The sequence below is a fragment of the Dama dama genome, chromosome 28, assembly GCF_033118175.1.
Source record: "Dama dama isolate Ldn47 chromosome 28, ASM3311817v1, whole genome shotgun sequence".
Taxonomy (NCBI): Eukaryota; Metazoa; Chordata; class Mammalia; order Artiodactyla; family Cervidae; genus Dama; species Dama dama.
Genome location: NC_083708.1, coordinates 15,388,684 through 15,410,300, shown reverse-complemented (window position 1 = coordinate 15,410,300; position 21,617 = coordinate 15,388,684). Strand labels below are relative to the sequence as shown.

The window sequence follows — 21,617 nt, the reverse complement described above, 5'->3', positions numbered from 1 at the left end:
AAAAATGTGGTGAGCATGACAAATATTTCCTCAATGCAGACTTGACACCCACAAATACAAAAATGAAAATTGTCTTAGTTGTTTTTCTCTGAATTTCCAGTCTGACCAAATAAAGAGCATGCTTGGGTATGAGACAATACTTCCCACACAAAAAAATAATTAAAGTAATGTATTCGATAGGCTGGATGTACAATGAAACCTCGCAAACCGGATGAAAACATTTGTGCACTGTCATTTTACTTTGCTTTTGAACTAACTAAGGGAAGACAATTTGAACACAGTTTTCTGTTGTACACTTCAAAATAGAGAAACGATTTCTAAACTTTTCCATCTTTGAATTCCTTAGCAAAATACAATGCCCAGAAGCTTTTGGAAAGCAGTGACAGTGGCTGTGGTAAGAGTTTCCACCTATTATTTTATTCCATTATTTTTCTATTTGCTGTTGTTGTCTTTCATTAACAATCTCTATAAGTATTTGTTATGTTAATATTGCTCTACTTTAGATTTGAAAACTAGTAACAGAGCTTTGAATGAGATTAGTTGAATTTCAAAATTAGACTTATGACTTAGCCAAGTGAGAAAAAAAGTGATGCATGTATTTATCAATCCTTAATCCAATCACCTAAAAATTAAGATTTCTTTTCTAATCTATTGGACCATCCTTATTCATGCCATGAGACTACTTCATTATATGTTGCTCATTTTTATATGGCTTTATAATTAAAAGGCTTAACTGACTATCAAAAAATACCAATCATGGCTTTCATTAACTTTGAAAATACATTTTTTCCATATAGGAGCTGATGATGACAATCTATAGCCACTATCTAACTGAGGTTATATGCCCAACTGCATACACATCTTGGGAAAAGAAGCATCAATAGAACTTGGAATAACTTTAAAATTCTCCAGAGTAGTACAGATATTACATATGAGAAACAAAAGCTTAAATTTTAGAAATTGAATTTGCTTTTATTTGGGATGTTTATACAGAAGTTTAAATCCATGGGATTTTCATCAGTCTTTTAATGCTTCCTATGTTGCAGTGGTGCTACATTCCTGTGTTCCTGTTTTTGCTCAATCAAATCTTTTTTTAAAAAAAAAACAACACAAATTTATTATATTGCAGTTCTACAGGTCAGATGTCTAGTGTGCATCTCACTGGGCTAATGTCAAAGTGTCCATAGGGCTCCATTCTTTCCTAGAGAATTTAGGGGAGAAAACTTTTTCGTACTTATTTATTAATAGATTGTTGGCAGAATGCGGTTTCCTGCGGCCATGGGCTGAAGCTTCCTAGCTGGTTGTTAGCTGAGTGTGTTCCAGCTTCTAGGAGTTGCCCACGAATGCTTTCCATCTTCAAGGCTAGCAGTTTTTCTAGCATTTAAATTGTATTTAGGAACTTGGAATGATTAACTTCTATGGGCTTTTCCTTATTTAGAGTGTCCTTCTGGGCCCATCTGAGATGGGAGGTAGGGCGTCTTGTATATAGGAGTTGCTCAATAAGCAGATTCATGGGAAAGCCACCATGGGTTCGGTGCTTTACATTTCACAGCTGTGTGCTGAGCATTGCCTGAGCCCTGTAGCCTCTCAGCTGTCGCGTCTTCAGAAGGAGGGAGTGGAATTAGATGATTTATAAGGTCCTTCCTAACTCAAAACCCTTACATTTAAAAATGCAGTCCTTTCCATGACATCTTTCCTAATCTCTAGTGATATCCCCAGCTTTGAAAACTCACGGTATTTGTAGGCTTCTCTTTTTTGCCTCACATAAGCTTTCAGTTTTGTAACAGTCTTAGCAAATAACATAGGGCTTTTTGCCTCCAATTTTTTATTTTGAAAAATTTTAAACTTACAGGAATTTGAAAGACAAGTACAATGAACACCCATCTATCTATAAATTCTATATATTCTATATATTATGTATGTTATATGTGAAATATATATTTTATCTATGGATAATTTATATATATGTGTGTATATATGTGTATATATATACATGCTAAACCATTTGAAGATAAATGGAAGGCATTATGACACTCAGCATTCATTTTCTAAGGATAAGAACATTCTCCTACCATTATCATATCTAAGAAAACAATACTTTAATAATATCATCTAACTTCAGGTATTGCAAGTGGTAAAGAACCTACCTGCTAATGCAGGAGACCTAAGAGACACAGGTTCAATCCCTGGGTCGGGAAGATCCTGTGGAGGAAGGCATGGCAACCCACTCCAGTATCCTTGCCTGGAGAAGCCCATGGACAGAAAAGTTAGAGTCCCACCACGGGCTAGAGTCCGTAGGGTCGCAAAGAGTCAGACACAGCTGAAGCGACTGAGTACATATAGCTCATATTAGAATTCCCCCAATTGTACACAAAGTAACTCATAACTGGTTTTGATTTTTTGACTCAGGATGTGATCAAGGATGATGCATTATATTTTCTTGCTGTGTGATTTAACCTAGAACATTCTCTCCACGTTGTGTGGTTTTTTATGACCGCTATTTTTGGAGAGTACAGACTATGTAGTTATCGTTTGGAATGTCTCACATTCTGAGTTTGTTCTCTGGTGTCCTTCGATGAGATTTAGATTAAACATTTCTGGCAAAGCAGAATCACAGTTGATGTGCACTTACTGCATTGCACAAGAGGTTCAGAAAGTTCCTTTATCTCCTGATCAGTGGTGCAAAGTGTGATCACTTAGCTAAGTGGCTAATAGACCAGATGGCTCTATTTTCCTCTTTGAAGTTAGAACTTAGAGACCATGCAAATATACTGTTCCTCATCAACTTTTAGGCAGTCATTTTATCATCCATTAATGCCTTTTGCCTAAATTAATTATTACATTGGGGAAGGCAAAATGGTGAGTTTTAAAAAATTCTTTCAAGCCTTTGGAGTTATTGGTTGTCATTTCTCTATCAGGAAGAGTTTTCCCCTCCCACTGCTTTTTTCCCTCTGCTCACTCTGCTTCTTTTGAGTACCTTCAGCGACTCCATTTTTAATTTGATATGCTTTAACCGTTCACTGTCTTTAGTCTTTTTGATGCTCAGGTTATCTCAGATTGAGCCAGGGAAGCCTCTTCAAATCAAGACACAACTTCACTAGTCTTCGAGAATCTCCTTGCCTTATGGTGTAAAATATTTCAGTCTCATCTTCTTCTCTGTCCTAAACCTGGAATGAACCACTTCTCCGAAAGAGTCTTGGTTTCTTTCAGTGTGAAATGGGATTTCAGTTAACATGGTCTCTGCTCTAGGAGTGCTCATTGCCAGTGGGATAATCATTGTTTCTAGGCCTTTCCAGTAGAGAGAGCCAGGAATTTCTTTTTAAGAAGAATGATATACTGAGTTACAATAATATATCCAAGTTTAAGATTATGGGATTTTTGCTAACTGCTCTGTCTTACATTTTTATTTCTTCTCTCCCATGCCAAGAATTCTGGTTCTCAGTGACACCAAGAATGAAAGGATTAGCATGTCACATAATTACCCATTTGCTTTATCATGTATTACATGCATAATAATCCCAGAATAACACTACTGTCCACAATATGATTACTGAAAATAGTTAATGATTTTTTTTTTTTTAGTTTTTTAGTTATTTTCTTTTTTTTTTTTTTATGATTTCTAAATCTTTATTACAATAGAAAGCTGGAGAATTTCCTGGTGGTCCAATGGTTAGGGCTGAGCTTCCACTGCAGCAGCCACAGGTCTGATCCCTTGTCAGGAAGCTAGGATCCCACAGGCTGTACAGAGCAGCAGCCAATTAATAGTTGTTTGCTCTTCTATCCCACATGCATCCATCTGGCTGCCTGTTATGTCTGACTGGTATCATAAATGCCCTTGAATCTTCAGGACAACAGAACATCTGCCTTTGGTTAGAACTCCTCATTCCTTGCATTATAGTCACTACCTCTCTTCACACCCCAAAGAAGTCATCCATAGAAAAAAACATGTAGCCATCATCAAAAAGTCAGGCCAACTGTTTTTGACAGGTCAAGGATTCAAGTTCACCTCTTCAACTTCCAGCCAAGTCTGCTTAATGGCTATCTGCTCACAGGTACAGCAAGCTTGAGCTTTAAGACCCCAGCAGCAGTTGTCATCCTTCTGGTACACAACTGCCCACCGGAAGCCATCAAAATCCACACTGGGGTCATGCCTGCCGCGGTTCTCAGCATCACAGACCAGAAGAGCCAGCTCGCAGACACAAAAGGAGTTTTTTAGTTATTTTCATCTTTAGGGTATATAGTTATATCCATGGGGTATATCTTTCTAAAGGTGTACAATCACATTTAGTATTTTAAAGTCACTTGGATATTACTCAGTCAATAAAGAATAAATTTTGCCATTTTCAAACAACATGGGTAGACCTAGAGGGTATTGTGCTAACTAAATGAGATAAATCAGTGGAAGACAAATATTGATACCACTTACATGTGGAATCTAAAAAACAAGTGAACAAACATTAAAAAACAGAAATAGGCTCATAGATATTGTTGTTCAATCACTAAGTCATGTCCAACTCTTTGTGACCTCATGCAATGTATCTCACCAGGCTCCTCTGTCCTCCACTATCTCCCAGAGTTTGCTCAAACTCACGTCCATTGAGTCAGTGATGCCATTTAACCATCTCATCCTCTGCCCCCCCCCCTTCTCTTCTTCCCTTCAATCTTTCCTAGCATCAAGGTTTTTTCCAATGAGTTGGCTCTTCACATCAGGTGACCAAAATATTAGAGCTTCAACTTCAGTCCTTCCAATGAATATTCAGGGTTGATTTCCTTTAGGATGGACTAGTTTGATCTCCCTGCAGTCCAAGGGACTCTCAAGAGTCTTCTCCAACACCACAATTCAAAAGCATCAATTCTTTGGTGCTCAGATTTCTTTATGACCCAGCTCTCACATCCGTACATGACTACTGGAAAAACCATAGCTTTGACTAGACGGATCTTTGTCAGCAAAATAATGTCTCTGCTTTATAAAACACTGTCTAGGTTTGTGATAGCTTTCCTTTCAAGGAGCAAGCATCTTATAATTTCATGGTTGAAGTCACAGTCTGCAGTGACTTTGGAACCCAAGAAAATAAAGTCTATTACTGCTTCTATTTTTTTCCCCCATCTATTTGCCATTAAGTGATGGGACCAGATACAATGATCTTAGTTTTTTGAATGTTGAGACTCAAGTCAGCTTTTTTTTTACTCTGCTCTTTCACTTTCATCAAGAGGTTCTTTAGTTCCTCTTCACTTTCGGCCATTAGAGTGGTATTTATCTGCATATCTGAAGTTGTTGATATTTCTCCTGGCAATCTTGATTCCAGTTTGTGATTCATCCAGCTCAGCATTTTGCATGATGTACTCTGCAAAGAAATTAAATAAGTAGGGTGACAGTATACAGTCTTGTACTCCTTTCCCAGTGTTGAACCAGTCCGTTATTCTGATTGCTGCTTTTTTGACCCACATACAGATTTCTCAGGAGACAAATAATGTGGTCTGGTACTCTCATCTCCTTAAGAATTTTCCACAGTTTGTTGCAATCCATACAGTAAAAAGCTTTAGTGTAGTCGATGAAGCAGAAATAGATGTTTTTCTGGAATTCCTTTGCTTTCTCTATGATCCAACGAACGTCGGCAGTTTGATCTCTGGTTCTTCTGCCTTTTCTAAATCCAGCTTGTACATCTGGAATTTCTCAGTTCACATACTGCTGATGCCTAGCTTGAAGGATTTTGAACATAACCTTGCTAGCATGTGAAATGAGTGCAACTGTACCACAGTTTGGACATTCTTTAGGACTGGAATGAAAACTGACATTTTCAAGTCCTGTGGCCACTGCTGAGTTTTCCAAATTTGCTGGTGTATTGAGTGCAGCACTTTAACAAGATTATCTTTTAAGATTTTAAAATAGCTCAGATGAAATTCTCTCATCCACTAGCTTTGTTCACAGTAATGCTTCCTAAGGCCCGCTGACCTCACACTCCGAGATGTCTGGTTCTAGGTGAGCGACCACAGCATTGTGGTTATCTGGGTCCTTTTTTGGTGACCTTTTTTGGTAAGTTCTATGTATTCTTGCCACCTCTTCTTAGTCTCTTCTCCTTTTGTTAGGTTTGTGGTTTCTGTCCTTTCTCATGCCCATCCTTGCATGAAATGTTCCCTTGGTATCTCCAATTTTCTTGAAAAGACCTTTCCCATTCTATTTTTTCCTCTATATCTTTGCATTGTGCATTGAAGAAAGCCTTCTTATCTCTCCTTGCTATTCTCCGGAACTCTGCATCCATTTGGGTATATCTTTCCCTTTCTCCTTTGCCTTTCACTTCTCTTCTATTCTCAGCTCTTTGTAAGGCCTCCTCAGACAGCCACTTGGCCTTCTTGTATTTCTTTATCTTGGAGATGGTTTTGGTCTCCTCCTATACGATGTTACGAACCTCCATCCATAGGTCTTCAGGCACTCTGTCTACCAGATCTAATCCCTAGAATCAACTCATTACCTCCGCTGTATCATCATAAGGGATTTGATTTAGGTCATAGCTGAATGGCCTAGTTGTTTTTCTCTACTTTCTTCAATTTAAGCCTGAATTTTGCAATAAGGAGTTGAGGAGTCTGAGCCTCAGTCAGGTCCAGGTCTTGTTTTTACTGACTGTATAAGCTTCTCAATCTTTGGTTGTAAAGAACTTAATCAATCTGACTCCTAAATACAGAGAACAAATAGGTGGTTGCCAGAGGGGAGGGGGTTGCAGGGATAAGTGAAATAGATAAGGGAGGTTAAGAGATATAAACTTCTAGTTATGAAATAAATAAATCACATGAATGTAATGCACAGCATAGAGAATATAGTTAATAATACTATAATAACTTGTTTGATGACAGATGGTAATTAGACTTGTGTGATCAGTTTGTGGTATATACAAATATTCGATCACTGTATTGTGAACCACTGTTGTCGGTCAATTATACTCCCAAAACAAACAAACAAAAAAACTAATAGAAAAGAGACAAGATTTGTGGTTACCAGAGGTAAGGGATTGGGAGAGGGGGAATTGGGAGAAGGCAATCAAAAGGTACAAACTTCCAGTTATAAGATAAGTAAGTCCTAAAGATATGACGTACAATACAAAAAATAGAATTAACAGTGTTGATGTTATATATGAAAGTTGTTAAGAGTGTAAATTCTGAGTTCTCAACATAAGAAAAACAACTTTTTTTTGTTCTGTTTTGTATCTCTATGATATGATGGATGTTCGCTGAACTTATTGCAGTCATTATTTCATGATGTATGTAAGTCAAGTCATTATGCTATACACCTTAAACTTACACAGTGCTGCATGTCTGTTATACCTCAATAAAACTGACAGAAAAACAAAGTCACTTGGAAAAGTTATTTTCTGGAATTGGATATAATTCTAATTTCATGTGTTAGAGATTGTTCTCCTTTAATTTAAAAATTAATACAAGTCAAAATGAATATTTCAGCATTTATTCAGCATTTTTTTTAAAGTACATATGCTAAATTTTTTTACAATGAAAATCTTCGTTCATTAGTAGCAGTAACGTTAACTTATTTAGAATGTCCGAAGAAGTATGTAAAATAGTTTCAAGAGTTTCAATACAATATCACTACTAACAAGGCAATACTAAGTAAAATCTTAACATTTCTTTTTTTTTGTCCTTAGAATGTATCCAATGAAGGACCTGGAGTAATGGGTTCAAAAGTTATTTGAATTAATTCCTTTTTCTGTTTGGTTTTATAACTTATTTATTTCTGGCTGCATGGGGCCTTTGTTGCTGTGTGTAACCTGGCCTAAATTAAAATCACCTTGTGAGCTTTTGAAATATCCTGATCCACATTGCTCCTTTCTAGACTTATTAAATCAGATTCTCTGTTTAAGAGAGAACATTAAAAAAAAAAATTCTCAGTGTGATTCTAGTTACAGTGAAGGTTGAGGACCATTGGATGGGAATAACAAGGTAGGCATCACAACATGTGAATGAAGGGTATGAAGGAGAGGGAAAGGGTCTCCTGGGCTGGGAATATTTGGACTCACAGAGCATACAGGATAGTGTGAAATAGTGAAATAAGAGGGTGGATATAATTTTGAGAGGAGGAAGAAATGGAAGTGGGCAAGAGCAGTGGATCTGTGACTGATGCATAGATAGGAGTATGTGATGAAAACGAAGGCAGCAGGAAGTTTGTGTCCTATTGTGGAATAGCTCCATTGGTAAAGAATCCACCTGCAATGCAGGAGACTCATTCGATTCCTGGGTCAGGAAGATCCACTGGAGAAGGGATAGGCTACCCACTCCAGTATTCTTGGGCTTCCCTTGTGGCTTAGCTGGTAAAGAATCACCCCGCAATGCAGGAGACCTGGGTTCGATCCCTGGGTTGGGAAGATTCTCCTGGAGAAGGGAAAGGCTGCCCACTCCAGTATTCTGGCATGAAGAATTCCATGGACTGTATAGTCCATGGGGTCGCAAAGAGTCGGACACAAATGAGCGACTCTCACCTCACTTCACTTCACTTTAGAATAATAGAAAATTCAGGTCAGACGATGGGTTAGGGAAGGAGATGGCAGCAGAAAACGCATTTCAAGTTTCAGAAATAGAAAGCAATGATCTGACAGGATGATGGGTGTACCAATCTCTCTATTACCTTTTTTGACCTAGAAATGAGAAGGAAGAATAATATCCGGTAGAAGAAATTCTGCAAGCCACACAATTTTGAGCACCAGTGGTGCTGCCCACATCTGACTCTGACCTTCCTTCTTTCCCTGTGATCCCCTGAGGATGAGCCAGGCTTCTCCAGACCCCTCCTCCCAGGCTTTTGCCCACCACATCAGGGTTCAGGTGACCTCATATTTGTTCTTTTAGGCAGAGGAAGGAGTTTCTTGGACATATTTGCTTCTGGGCTTCCCAGATGGCACAGCACTAGTAGTAAATAACCTACTTGCCAATGCAGGAGACATAAGAGATGTGGGTTTGATCCCTGGGTGGGGAAGGTTCCCTGGAGGAGAGCATGGAAACCCACTCCAGTATTCTTGCCTGGAAAATCCCATGGACAGAGGAGCCTGGCAGGCTACAGTCCATAGGGTTGCAAAGAGTCTACTATTTTCTCAATAGACTTATATGGTGTAAACTTTATGGTTGCCTACCTGATGACCCAGAATGCACTGAATATTGATTTTTTTTCTTTTTTGTTCTCTTAACAGCTCTCTTACTTACTTGGGCATGGGGGAGGCAAGAAAGTATGGAGGAAAAAAAGTAAATATTTCAAAATTATCTTTTTCTACTCAAAACAAGGATAACTTTCTTCGCTAGCTCAAAGGTCACACTAGGCATGTGATTTTAGTTTTCTGACTTTCTTGTTTTCTGATTCCAAATTTTCTAATCTTTTGGTGACTCATTCAACTAAACTAAGATGTTAAAACACAATAGATTATTTAAAAATAACAAATAACTATTAATGTTTTTGCCTTTCTGCTTTTGTATTAGTAGAGCATATTTGACCATTATAGAACAGAACTGGTTATATATTTCAAAATGTATATCTTACTGTGTTAGAAAGTTCAGGAGTCCACTATTTGGGTAGAATGGTCTATCTGTCTGACAAAGAATGTCTTATTTTAATTTAGCATTTGGAGGGTTGGGTTGATGCAAGGTTGCCTCATGCCAGAGGGTCAGAGGAAAATCCCTCTGTAAGGAGGAGGCCAGCCATCAGGTGGCAGTCAAGCACAACCCATCAACATAAGGAGCAGCATCTGAGTTCAGGTTAGTGTGTGTGATGATGAAGCAACTGATTTTGTTGAAAAACAGAGTGTTTAATTTTAAGAATTTTCCTCCTCATATGTAGATAAAATCTTATATAGACCACAAACACTATTATTAAAATCCATATAAACTAAGATAAAATTTTATTACTTATCTGCTATGAATAGGTAGTTTCATTTCGCCTGCATTTGTTGCTGTTATTGTTTTAGTCTAAGTCATCTCTGACTCTTTTGCGGCCCCATGGACTGCAGCCCACCAGGCTCCTCTGTCCATGGAATGCTCCATGAAAGAATACCGGAGTGGGTAGCCATTTCCTCCTCTAGGGGATCTTCCCGACCCAGGGATCGAACCCATGTCTCCTACATTGGTAGGCAGATTCTTTACCACTGAACCACCTAGTAGCCCTTCTCTTGCATAAAGCAAACAATGGATATTGCTTAGTAATTATTACATATTATTGCCCATATTCTTGAAAATATATGTCAATAAATAGTGCCTAAAAGTCTTCTGTCAGAAAAATGTCCAGAACATCTTTTGTGCAAAAGGAACTGCAGCAAGATTGATGAGCTATCACGAGGTACCACTACCTGGCATTTCTTGGGAGAGGCCTCCTTGTCACCTCAGAGGGTGTGCAAACTTGCAAGCCCAGTTGAGAAGTATGGGAATTGATGAACATAAGACAATTTCACTTTTCTAAGAAAGATCACATTTTTATTCCCAAGTTAACTTTTTATTGATATAAATACCTAACATAGCATTTAAACATACTAAATAAAAATTTGGACTCTATGTAATTAAAGCTGTCTAGATCCATGCTAAGGTAATTCTTGGGCTTCCCTAGTGGCTCAGACAGTAAAGAATCCAGGTGGAAGGCAGGAGACCTGGGTTCAATACCTGGGTGAGGAAGATCCCCTGGAGAAGGGAATGCTACCCACTCCAGTTTCTTGCCTGGAGAATTCCGAGGACAGGAGGAGCCTGGGGGGCTACAGTCCATGGGGTCATAAAAAGTCGGACATGACTGAGTGACTAACACTTTCTGGTAAGCTAATTATATCATAGAAAGTAACTAATGTGAACATTTTAAAGCATAAAATCAAAATTACATCATCTTTATTGATATAAATTGATTTATCTCACTGTTACTGTGCCTTTCTCATTTAAATAGAGATTGCGTGATTTTTATTTGGTCAAAATATCTTTTTGTTTCATGTTTTAATTCTGGAAATTTAAAAAAATATACAAAAGAAGAGAGACTAATATAATGAGCCCATTTATATTCTTGTTTCAGCTTCAATCATTGCCAACATTCTGCACTATTGTTCTATATATTCTCACCAACCTTTATTTTTCCAAGTATCTGAAACATTTTAAAGTAAACCCAAGAGATCATATCATTTATCTTGTGAACACTTGTTTGTATCATCAGTAATTGAACATTTAAAAGAAAAACACCAACCACGTAATCACAGCACCACTATCCCATTACTGGAGTGCTTGATATTTAACTTTGTTTTAAAGTACAATATGATATCCTTAAGAAATATTATTTAACTTTTGAGGGCTAAAGTGAGGATATGCTATAGAATGTTGAATAAATATTTATTTTTGAAAAATGGGCAGAACTATTTTTAAGATCAAACACATTTAGTATATATTGCAGCTGAAGATGGATAAACTCTATACAGTCAGCAAAAACAAGACTGGGAGCTGACTGTGGCTCAGATCATGAACTCCTTATTGAGACTTAAATTGAAAAACATAGGGAAAACCACTAGGCCATTCAGGTATGACCTAAATCAAATCCCTTACAATTATACAGTGAAAATGACAAAATAGATTCAAGGGATCAGATCTGATAGACAGTGTCAGAAGAACTGCAGATGGCGATTCAAGACATTGCACAGGAGGTGGTGGCCAAGATCATCCCCAAGAAAAAGAAATACAAAAAGGCAAAATGGTTGTCTGAGAAGGCCTTACAAATAGCTGAGAAAAGAAGAGAAGCCAATAGCAGAGGAGAAAAGGAAAGACCCATCTGAATACAGAGTTCCAAAAAATAGCAAGAAGAGATAAGAGAGCCTTCCTCAGTGATCAGTGCAAAGAGATAGAGGAAAACAATAGAATGGGAAAGACTAGAGATCTCTTCAAGAAAATTAGGGATACCAAGGCAATATTTCATGCAAAGATGGGCACAATAAAGAACAGAAACAGTATGGACCTAACAGAAGTGGAAGGTATAAGAAGAGGTGGCAAGACTACACAGAAGAACTATACAAAAAAGATCTTCATGATCCAGATAACCATGATGGTGTGATCACTCACCTAGAGCCAGACATCCTGGAATGTGAAGTCAAGTGGGCCTTAGGAAGCATCACTTTGAACAAAGCTAGTGAAGATGATGAAATTCCAGTAGAGCTATTTCAAATCCTAACAGATGATGCTGTGAAAGTGCTGCACTAAATATGCCAGCAAATTTGGAAAACTCAGCAGTGGCCACAGGACTGGAAAGGTTCAGTTTTCATTTCAATCCCAAAGAAAGGCAATGTCAAAGACTGTTCAAACTGCTGCACAATTGCACTCATCTCACACGCTAGCAAAGTAACACTGAAAATTCTCCAAACCAGGCTTCAACGGTACATGAACTGTGAACTTCCAGATGTTCAAGTTGGATTTACAAAAGGCAGAGGAACCAGAGATCGAATTGCCAACATCTGCTGGATTATCAAAAAAGCAAGAGAGTTCCAGAAAAACATCTACTTCTGCCTTACTGACTATGCCAGAGCCTTTGACTGTGTGGATCACAATAAACTGTGGAAAATTCTGAAAGAGACGGGAATACCAGACCACCTGACCTGCCTCTTGAGAAACCTGTATGCAGGTCAAAAAGCAACCGTTAGAACCAGACATAGAACAGACTGGTTCCAAATAGGAAAAGGAGTGTGTCAAGGCTGTATTTTGTGACTCTGCCTATTTAACTAATATGCAGAGTACATCATTGGAAAGTACAGAGTACATCAGAGTACATCCAGCCAGGCTGAATGAAGCACAAGTTGGATCAAAATTGCCAGGAGAAATATCAATAACCTCAGATGTGCAGATGACACCACCCTTATGGTAGAAAGCGAAGAAGAACTAAAAAGCCTTTTGATGAAAGTGAAAGAGGAGAGTGAAAAAGTTGGATTAAAGTCAACATTCAAAAAACTAAGATCATGGCATCCAGTCCTATCACTTCATGGGAAATAGATGGGGAAACAATGGAAACAGTGATAGACTTTATTTTCTTGGGCTCCAAAATCACTGCAGATGGTGACTGCAGCCATGAAATAAAACGATGCTTGCTCCTTGGAAGAAAAGCTATGACCAACCTAGACAGCATGTTAAAAAGCAGAGACATTATTTTGTCGACAAAGGTCCATATAGTCAAAGCTATGGTTTTTCTAGCAGTCATGTATGGATGTAAGAGTTGGACCATGAAGGGATCTGAGAACTGAAGAATTGATGCTTTTGAACTGTGGTGTTGGAGAAGACTCTTGAGAGTCCTTTGGACTACAAGGACATCAAACCAGTCAAAGGTAAAGAAAATCAGTCCTGAATAGTCATTGGAAGGACTGATGCTGAAGCAGAAGCTCCAGTACTTTGGCCACCTGATGCGAAGAAGTGACTCATTGGAAAAGACCCTGATGCTGGGAAAGATTGAAGGCTGGAGGTGTAGGGGACGACAGAGGATGAGATGGCTGGATGGCATCACTGACTCAATTGACATGAGTTTGAACAAGCTCTGGCAGTTGGTGATGGACAGGGAAGCCGTGCATGCTGCGGTCCAAGGGGTTGCAGAGAGTCGGACACGACTGAGCAACTCAACTGATATAGAGACGTTCCATTATTTAATTAAATTATAAAAATCTCATGTGTGAGTCATTGGACAAATGAAAAGCATATACATTTCTAGAGATAGGCAAAGTTTTTTTTTTATTTGCATGTGTATATAAAATTTTGTGCACCTTTATAAGTAAGATAAGTGTGTTCCAATTAGCTTAGTTCTGTTTGATTACCACAGTCCGGGTAAAAGTTATACAAATATAGCTCCATTGGTTAAACTGTGTCTGCCATGAGGCTTAAGACTTTCTGATGCATGGCTCTGTTTATTCTGGCCTCCTTTCATTTTCAGACTTTATGTGATGTAATGTTCCCTATAAAAATCTGACATCAATATGGGTAGGATTGGATTCCTTAAACATTTTCTGTAGATAATCAGTGTTGTTAGATATTAGTATTCTCCTCCAGGGCCGTCCATATTGACCTTAGCTTCAGCTGAAGCAGGCGTGAGGCATTCGTTTACCTCAAATAACTAAAGCTTAAGATCATGCCGCAGTGTTTAGTTAAGACCAGGACAGCCAGGCTATTGCCTAGATGAATGTAATTGATATTGCATATCCTTTAAGGAATGCAATGTTTAGATTATATCTAGTGGTGGTGAAGAGCAAACAGACAGCTTTTCTTCCTCTAAGATCTTGCAATTCTTCCAAGCTATTTACGACATTCTATTAACCCAGTATACTGCCTGTGTGTGACAACCTTGCAGGGTTTTTCCTGGCAGACGGTTAACTCAAAATCTAAAAGAATGCACAGATTCAGTTGCAAACACGATTATAAAGTAACTGTTATTTCCTCAGATTTTGCTATCTTCTGTGTATGCCAGCTTTACATGGAATTAGTCTTGGGAGAACTTGTATGAGGAAAAGCATAAAAAAGGTAAATTTGTCTCATCGTATTTCTTGTCATTTAAGTCGCTAAGTTGTGTCCGACTCTGCGACCCCATGGACTGTAGTCCGCCAGGCTTCTCAGTCCATGGGATTTCCCAGGCAAGAATGCTGGAGTGGGTGGCCATTTCCTTCTCCAGCCTCATCATATACCTCTAACTTTTATTTGTTGACTAACTTCTGAGACTCTAAAACCAAAGTTCTATTAATTCTATAGTAGAGAGATTGAATTCTTTGTTCAAATACAACAACTCCTGAGCCCTCAGCCTTATGAATTATTTATACCTCGATGTGTATTCACCCACTATCCTTTTCTCTGGGCAAGATTTGATGTTGATGGGAACGTGAACAGACCTAGGTTGCTCTCAGAAAGAATACATGTGGACCGTCTTAAGAAGCAGGTTTATTGAACAGAATTACTTCTGGTCAGAAGTTGACTAACTAAATAGCACCAAGTAAATTTATGTCAATAAGTAGCCTAAAACTACCTGTTTTGACTTCTGTTCAGGCTAAAGACGTCTGTTTAACAAAATGTTATCAGAATGTTTTTTTGAAAACAAATATTATAGGCTGCTGTAAGAAACTGTTCTGTCTAATTTCCCTGAAATATATCCTCCAATCATAAAACTGCCAACATCATCATCTACTAAAAGTTATACCAATAGTATGGATCAGTTTGCCGACAAAGGTCCATAGAATCAAAGTTCTGTTTTTCCAGTTCCTGTACTAATGTGAGAGTTGGGCTATAAAGGCTGAGCACCGAAGAACTGATACTTCTGAATTGTACTGGAGAAGACTCCCGAGAGTCCCTTGGACTGCGAGGAGATCAAATCAGTCAATTCTAAAGAAAATCAACCCTGAATATTCATTGGAAGGACTGATGCTGAAGCTGAAGCCCCAATACTTTGGCCACCTGATGCAAAGAGCTGACTCATTGGAAAACACCCTGATGCTGGAAAAGATTGAAGGCAAAAGGAGAATGGGACAACAGAGGATGAGATGATTAGATAGCATCACCAACTCAGTGGACATGAATTTGAGCAAACTCTGGGAGATAGTGAAGGACAGGGGAGCCTGGTGTGCTGCAGTCCATGGAGTCACAAAGAGTCAGAATGACTTTGTGAATGAACAACAAAAACAACATATCAACAGATAATTGGAAAACTTCCACTTCAAGAGGAGTAAACTGTATTAGAACTTGTAAACTTCTGAGTGACACAGTCCTGGGTTTTTTTTTTTCATTTCATTTTATTTTTTTTCCATTTATTTTTATTAGTAGGCTAATTACTTTACAATATTATAGTGGTTTTTGCCATACATTGACATGAATCAGCCATGGATTTACATGTGTTCCCCATCCCCATCCCCACTCCCACCTCCCTCCCCATCCCATCCCTCTGGGTCTTCCCAGTGCACCAGGCCAGAGCACTTGTCTCATGCATCCAGCCTGGGCTGGTGATCTGTTTCTCCCTTAATAATATACATGTTTCGATGCTGTTCTCTCGAAACATCCCACCCTTGCCTTCTCCCACAGAGTCCAAAAGTCTGTTCTGTACATCTGTGTCTCTTTTTCTGTTTTGCATATAGGCTTATTGTTACCATCTTTCTAAATTCCATATATATGCATTAGTATACTGTATTGGTCTTTATCTTTCTGGCTTACTTCACTCTGTATAATGGGCTCCAGTTTTATCCATATCATTAGAACTGATTCAAATGAATTCTTTTTAATGGCTGAGTAATATTCCATGGTGTATATGTACCACAGCTTCCTTATCCATTCATCTGCTGATGGGCATCTAGGTTGCTTCCATGTCCTGGCTATTATAAACAGTGCTGCGATGAACATTGGGGTGCACGTGTCTCTTTCAGATCTGGTTTCCTTGGTGTGTATGCCCAGAAGTGGGATTGCTGGGTCATATGGCAGTTCTATTTTCAGTTTTTAAAGAAATCTCCACACTGTTCTCCATAGTGGCTGTACTAGTTTGCATTCCCACCAACAGTGTAAGAGGGTTCCCTTTTCTCCACACCCTCTCCAGCATTTATTGCTTGTAGACTTTTGGATAGCAGCCATCCTGACTGGCGTGTAATGGTACCTCATTGTGGTTTTGATTTGCATTGCTCTAATAATGAGTGATGTTGAGCATCTTTTCATGTGTTTGTTAGCCATCTGTATGTCTTCTTTGGAGAAATGTCTGTTTAGTTCTTTGGCCCATTTTTTGATTGGTCATTTATTTTTCTGGAATCGAGCTGCAGGAGTTGCTTGTATATTTTTGAGATTAATCCTTTGTCTGTTGCTTCGTTTGCTATTATTTTCTCCCAATCTGAGGGCTGTCTTTTTACCTTGCTTATAGTTTCCTTTGGTGTGCAAAAGATTTTAAGTTTCATTAGGTCCCATTTGTTTATTTTTGCTTTTATTTCCAATATTCTGGGAGGTGGGTCATAGGGGATCCTGCTGTGATTTATGTCAGAGAGTGTTTTGCCTATGTTCTCCTCTAGGAGTTTTATAGTTTCTGGTCTTACATTTAGATCTTTAATCCATTTTGAGTTTATTTTTGTTATGGTGTTAGAAAGTGTTCTAGTTTCATTCTTTTACAGGTGGTTGACCAATTTTCCAGTCCTGGGTTTTTATTTTAGTTCTGACACAAACTATTGGTCTATTACTCTCTCATAAATTTGATTTCTTCACCCATAAAATAGCATAATCCCTGACTAATATTAATAGCTGTGTTGGAGATTGTTGTAGCTGAGATGGCAAATATGAAGTCTGGCTGTCTGAATTGGGATTCTCCCAGAAGCAGATCGTAAGGCAAGGACTCCAGTGAAATAGTTTACTTGGAAGTTCAGAGAAGGGAAGTGGAGGAAGGAATCTAGTGATGGGGGGTAACCAATAAAAAGTATGTCCATGGGTCAATCGGCTCCCACAAAGGGCGCCCAGAGCTTAATTCTGTAGGGAATATGGTGCAAAGCAGATCTCTTGGAAGTTTCCCCTGAGGAGTGAGGGAGTTGGGATGTTAACACCCCAGCTCCTGGGAGGCCACTGGGTGAGGGCTCCTCCCTGGGGTGTTGCTTCCTGAGCACTTTATCCTGCGCCTGAATAGCAGCCCTGTGGGATGCCGATGCCAGCGTTAGAATCTCACTGGAGCATACCAAAAAGTCCTCAGGAATGCGGGCTGGGCACTAATGTGCCTTCTACACTGGTACAGTGTTTTCCCAGGCTTCAGCAAAAGATGAGGATTCTCTGGTGGCTCAGTGGTAAAGAATCTGCTGCCAATGCAGGAGACACAAGTTCGATCCCTGGGTCGGGAAGATCCCCTGGAGAAGGAAATGGCTACCCATTCCAGTATTCTTGCCTGGAGGATTCCATGGACAGAGGAGCCTAGCGGGTAACAGTCCATGGGGTCTCAAGAGTCAGACACAACTTAGTGACTAAACAACAATAGTAAAAGATAGCTACGAAAATAAAAAAATTAAACTACCTCTTATTAGACGACGTTGTTACTGAACACTATACTTTTCCCTTTATGACATACTTTCTCTTCTGAATTAGTTAGCATAAAGCTAAGCTGCTTTAAAAAAATCCTAAATGCAATGGTTTAAAGAATGAAGATATTTCCTCCTTATGCGTGAGTCCAGGTTCAGCAGGACAGATTCACAGACCTCACATCCAGGGAAGCAGTTTCCTTCTATTCTCCTGCTCCACAGCAGGAGCAGGAGGAGACCTGAGGGTGATGTCTTTGTTTATGTGATCAGAGCAGAATGTGCCACATCTAGGTTCCAGCCAGAGGGAAGCAGAAAAGAGGAGAGAAGACAGTTTGCCCACTGCCTCAGGCTTAGCCAGACCCAGAACTGGCCGCATCATTCCTGCTCTCAAGAGAGAGCTTGGTCATGAAGCTGCGTCTCACTGCAGGGGAGCCTGGGGACGCCAGCCAGCTGGGTGATCAGTGTCCAGCGACCGGTCAGTTACTACGGGAAAGGGGAGAAGGGGGCTCAGTGTCCAAGCAACCCTGTCTGCCACATCTTGGTAGTACAGCATCTATTTTAAGCTTGATTGAGCTTCTTGTAAGTCTCACTAACCACTGAGAGAGGACAGGATATGAACTTGTCCATCTATCTGGTGTCTTTCACTGAAGTTGAGTCACAGAGCTATTTACATACTATTGACAAGGGCTCGGATATCACCACTTCTCTGCTCTTCGCCACGTCTTCTTCACACAACCATGCACTTACCCAGCATTTTCCCTGCTTTCACTTCTATCTTTGCACGTTCGTAGACTTCAGTGTCTTGGTTTTTCAATGTGTGTGCTAAGTTGCTTCAGTTGTGTCCGACTCTTTGCGACCCTATGGATTGTAGCCTTCCAGGCTCCTTTACCCATGGGGTTTTCCAGGCAAGAATACTGAGTGGGTTGCCATTTCTTCCGCCAGAGGATCTTCCTGAACCAGGGATCGAACTTGTGTCTCTTATGTCTCCTGCATTGGCAGGCAGGTTCTTTACCACTAGTGCCACCTGGGAATGATATTTCTATAGTGTATATTTGAATGCAGGCTTAACTAATTAATTGATTGCTTGCCTCTCTTCTTCCCCCTACTGAATAAATTCTACTGCTTCATTGATTGGAAAGGAGAGTGAAAGGGAAATGAATGAAAGTCACAACAGGGAGTCCTACAATTCTATACATAATAAATTATAAGAATAAGTACATTTAATAAATTCTAGAAAGTAAAATGTCTGAAAGTCCCCAGTCTGCTGATACATCACACAGGGATTCTGTTCTTAGATCATAAGCAATGGTGTACAATCTGGAGCTATATTTTAAGAAAATGCTGCTTTTGGGGGCTCTAAGCTACCTAGAGAAGAAGAACTAAAGAGCCTCTTGATGAAAGTGAAAGAGGAGAGTGAAAAAGTTGGCTTAAAGCTCAACATTTAGAAAACTAAGATCATGGCCCCATCACTTCATGGCAAATAGATGCGGAAACAGTGGAAACAGTGGCTGACTTTATTTTTCTGGGCTCCAAAATCACTGCAGATGGTGATTGCAGCCATAAAATTAAAAGATGCTTACTCCTTGGAAGGGAAGTTATGACCAACATAGACAGCATACTAAAAAGCAGAGATATTACTTTGCCAACAAAAGTCCGTCTAGTCAAGGCTATGGTTTTTCCAGTGGTCATGTATGGATATGAGAGTTGAACTATAAAGAAAGCTGAGCACCGAAGAATTGATGCTTTTGAACTGTGGTGTTGGAGAAGACTCTTGAGAGTCCCTTGGACTGCAGGGAAATCCAACCAGTCAATTCTAAAGGAAATCAGTCCCGAATATTCATTGGAAGGACTGATGCGGAAGCTGAAACTCCAATACTTTAGCCACGTGATGCGAAGAACTGACTCATTGGAAAAGACCCTGATGCTGGGAAAGACTGAAGGTGGGAGGAGAAGGGGAAAACAGAGGATGAGATGGTTGGATGGCATCCCCGACTCAAACGACATGAGTTTGAGCAAGCTCCGGGAGTTGGTGACGGAGAGGGAAGCCTGGCATGCTGCAGTCCGTGGGGTTGCAAAGAGTGGGACACGACTGAACGACTGAACTGAACTGAACTGAAGCTACCCAGATGGTGGGTGCTGACCCAAGATGCCTGTTCCTTGAGGGAATGGTTTACTCTCCCAGGGGTCTACTGCTCTTCTGTAGGGACCTGAGCAGATGGCTGTGCAGTCAGTCTGATGGAAATCTCAGTGTTGGTTCTCAATAGGTTCCTAGAGCAGTGAAGGGGGAGACGATCTTTCACCGTCCAATCACATACAGCTGTCTGGCGCGTATGTGACATGCGGCAAAGCTCTTCTATCTACTGCTTGCTTGGTGCTCCACTGGTGATGGAGGAGGGAAGAAAATGGCGTGTGGGGTGGAAGGGGAGGTTGCATTAGGGTGACTGTGGAAAAGCAGATTTTTACCCCTTGGCCTTTGGGTGGGGCTGTTGGGAGCTCAGGGAGGAGGGGAGGTGGGGTGTACTTGTTCTTATAATTTATTACGTATGGAATTGTAGGGCTCCCTGTGGTGACTTTCACTCATTTCCCTTTCACTTGTCTTTTGAATCAATGAAGCTGTAGAGTTTATTCAGTAGGAGAAAGAAAAGAGGCAAGCAATCAATTAATTAGCTTAGAAGTGGAGAGGGCTTCTGTGACTCTATCTGCCATGAGATGTAGGGGACTGCTGGAGGGGGCTTCTTAAGTTATAGATTATAGGTCCTCACAAACATGGGCCGGTGAGAGACCCTCCCCTCAACCCCGTTCTTGCCTTTTTAATGGTGGCCAGGCTCTTTCTCCCAGCGACATCAGCTTGCAGATAGTACCACCTTGTGATTATAAAATAATTTTTAGTCAAGTGATTGGTGAAACTCCAGCTAGGCCCTGTGATTTAAGGAGATTGATGCATGATGTAAGAAAGTGTGAGATTTTTGAAATTTGACTATAAAACTTGAGAATCTCATAGGTGTATTTCAATCACCTGCATAATTTCTGTCCTCATAATCATGAATATTTGAGAATTGGCTAGTCTTTGTTATGTATGTGGTGTACTCTTTGTCTAATGATTATCTATCTGAGTCTTTGACTAACCAACCCTTTCAAAAAGTTTGTCTTCCTCCCAAGCTTTTGGATTAGAGAAGAATATTTATGATCCTTTGGCCTAATTCTGTTGTGTTGATTTTATGACAATTGTGTGCCTTCTAATTCTCTATCTATCACATCAGTGAGATGAAATATCTTGACAAGAGGGACAAACTTACAACTTTTTGTTTCTAGGAACAAGTCTTGCTCCTGTTGATACTCAATGAGTGTGTGTTGATAATGTCATTATGATTTATAAAGCAGAATGTTTCCCCCTTTACTTCATTTCTTAAGCCCCTTTTCATACATACGAGGCATCTAAAGATATTTTACAGAACTATCTAGGTTTCCATATAGTTTCCTTTCATTAAGTCCCATGTGATCCGGAAATGCATTTCTCAGACTATCCAGTATACCACACAAAGTCCCAGGAACTTCCTTTGGGAATCCAGGGATTTAGGCTTTGGAGGGAGTAGTTTGAGTTGATGAATTAATAGAAACTCTTCTAAATTTGTC

The 21,617-nt window shown here is 39.6% G+C and overlaps 1 protein-coding gene across 2 annotated transcripts in view; it reads left to right on the top strand.

Annotated features, from left to right (window-relative positions):
- The first annotated feature begins 247 nt into the window (after nt 1-247).
- The window catches only part of FILIP1 (filamin A interacting protein 1), a 252,749-nt gene continuing 231,379 nt past the window's right edge, over nt 248-21,617 (top strand). For both annotated transcript variants that reach the window (XM_061131484.1, XM_061131479.1), the window contains exon 1: nt 248-394. In XM_061131484.1, the coding sequence (XP_060987467.1) occupies nt 356-394 (39 nt within the window). In that variant the 5' untranslated portion in view covers nt 248-355. The remainder of the gene's footprint in view (nt 395-21,617) is intronic.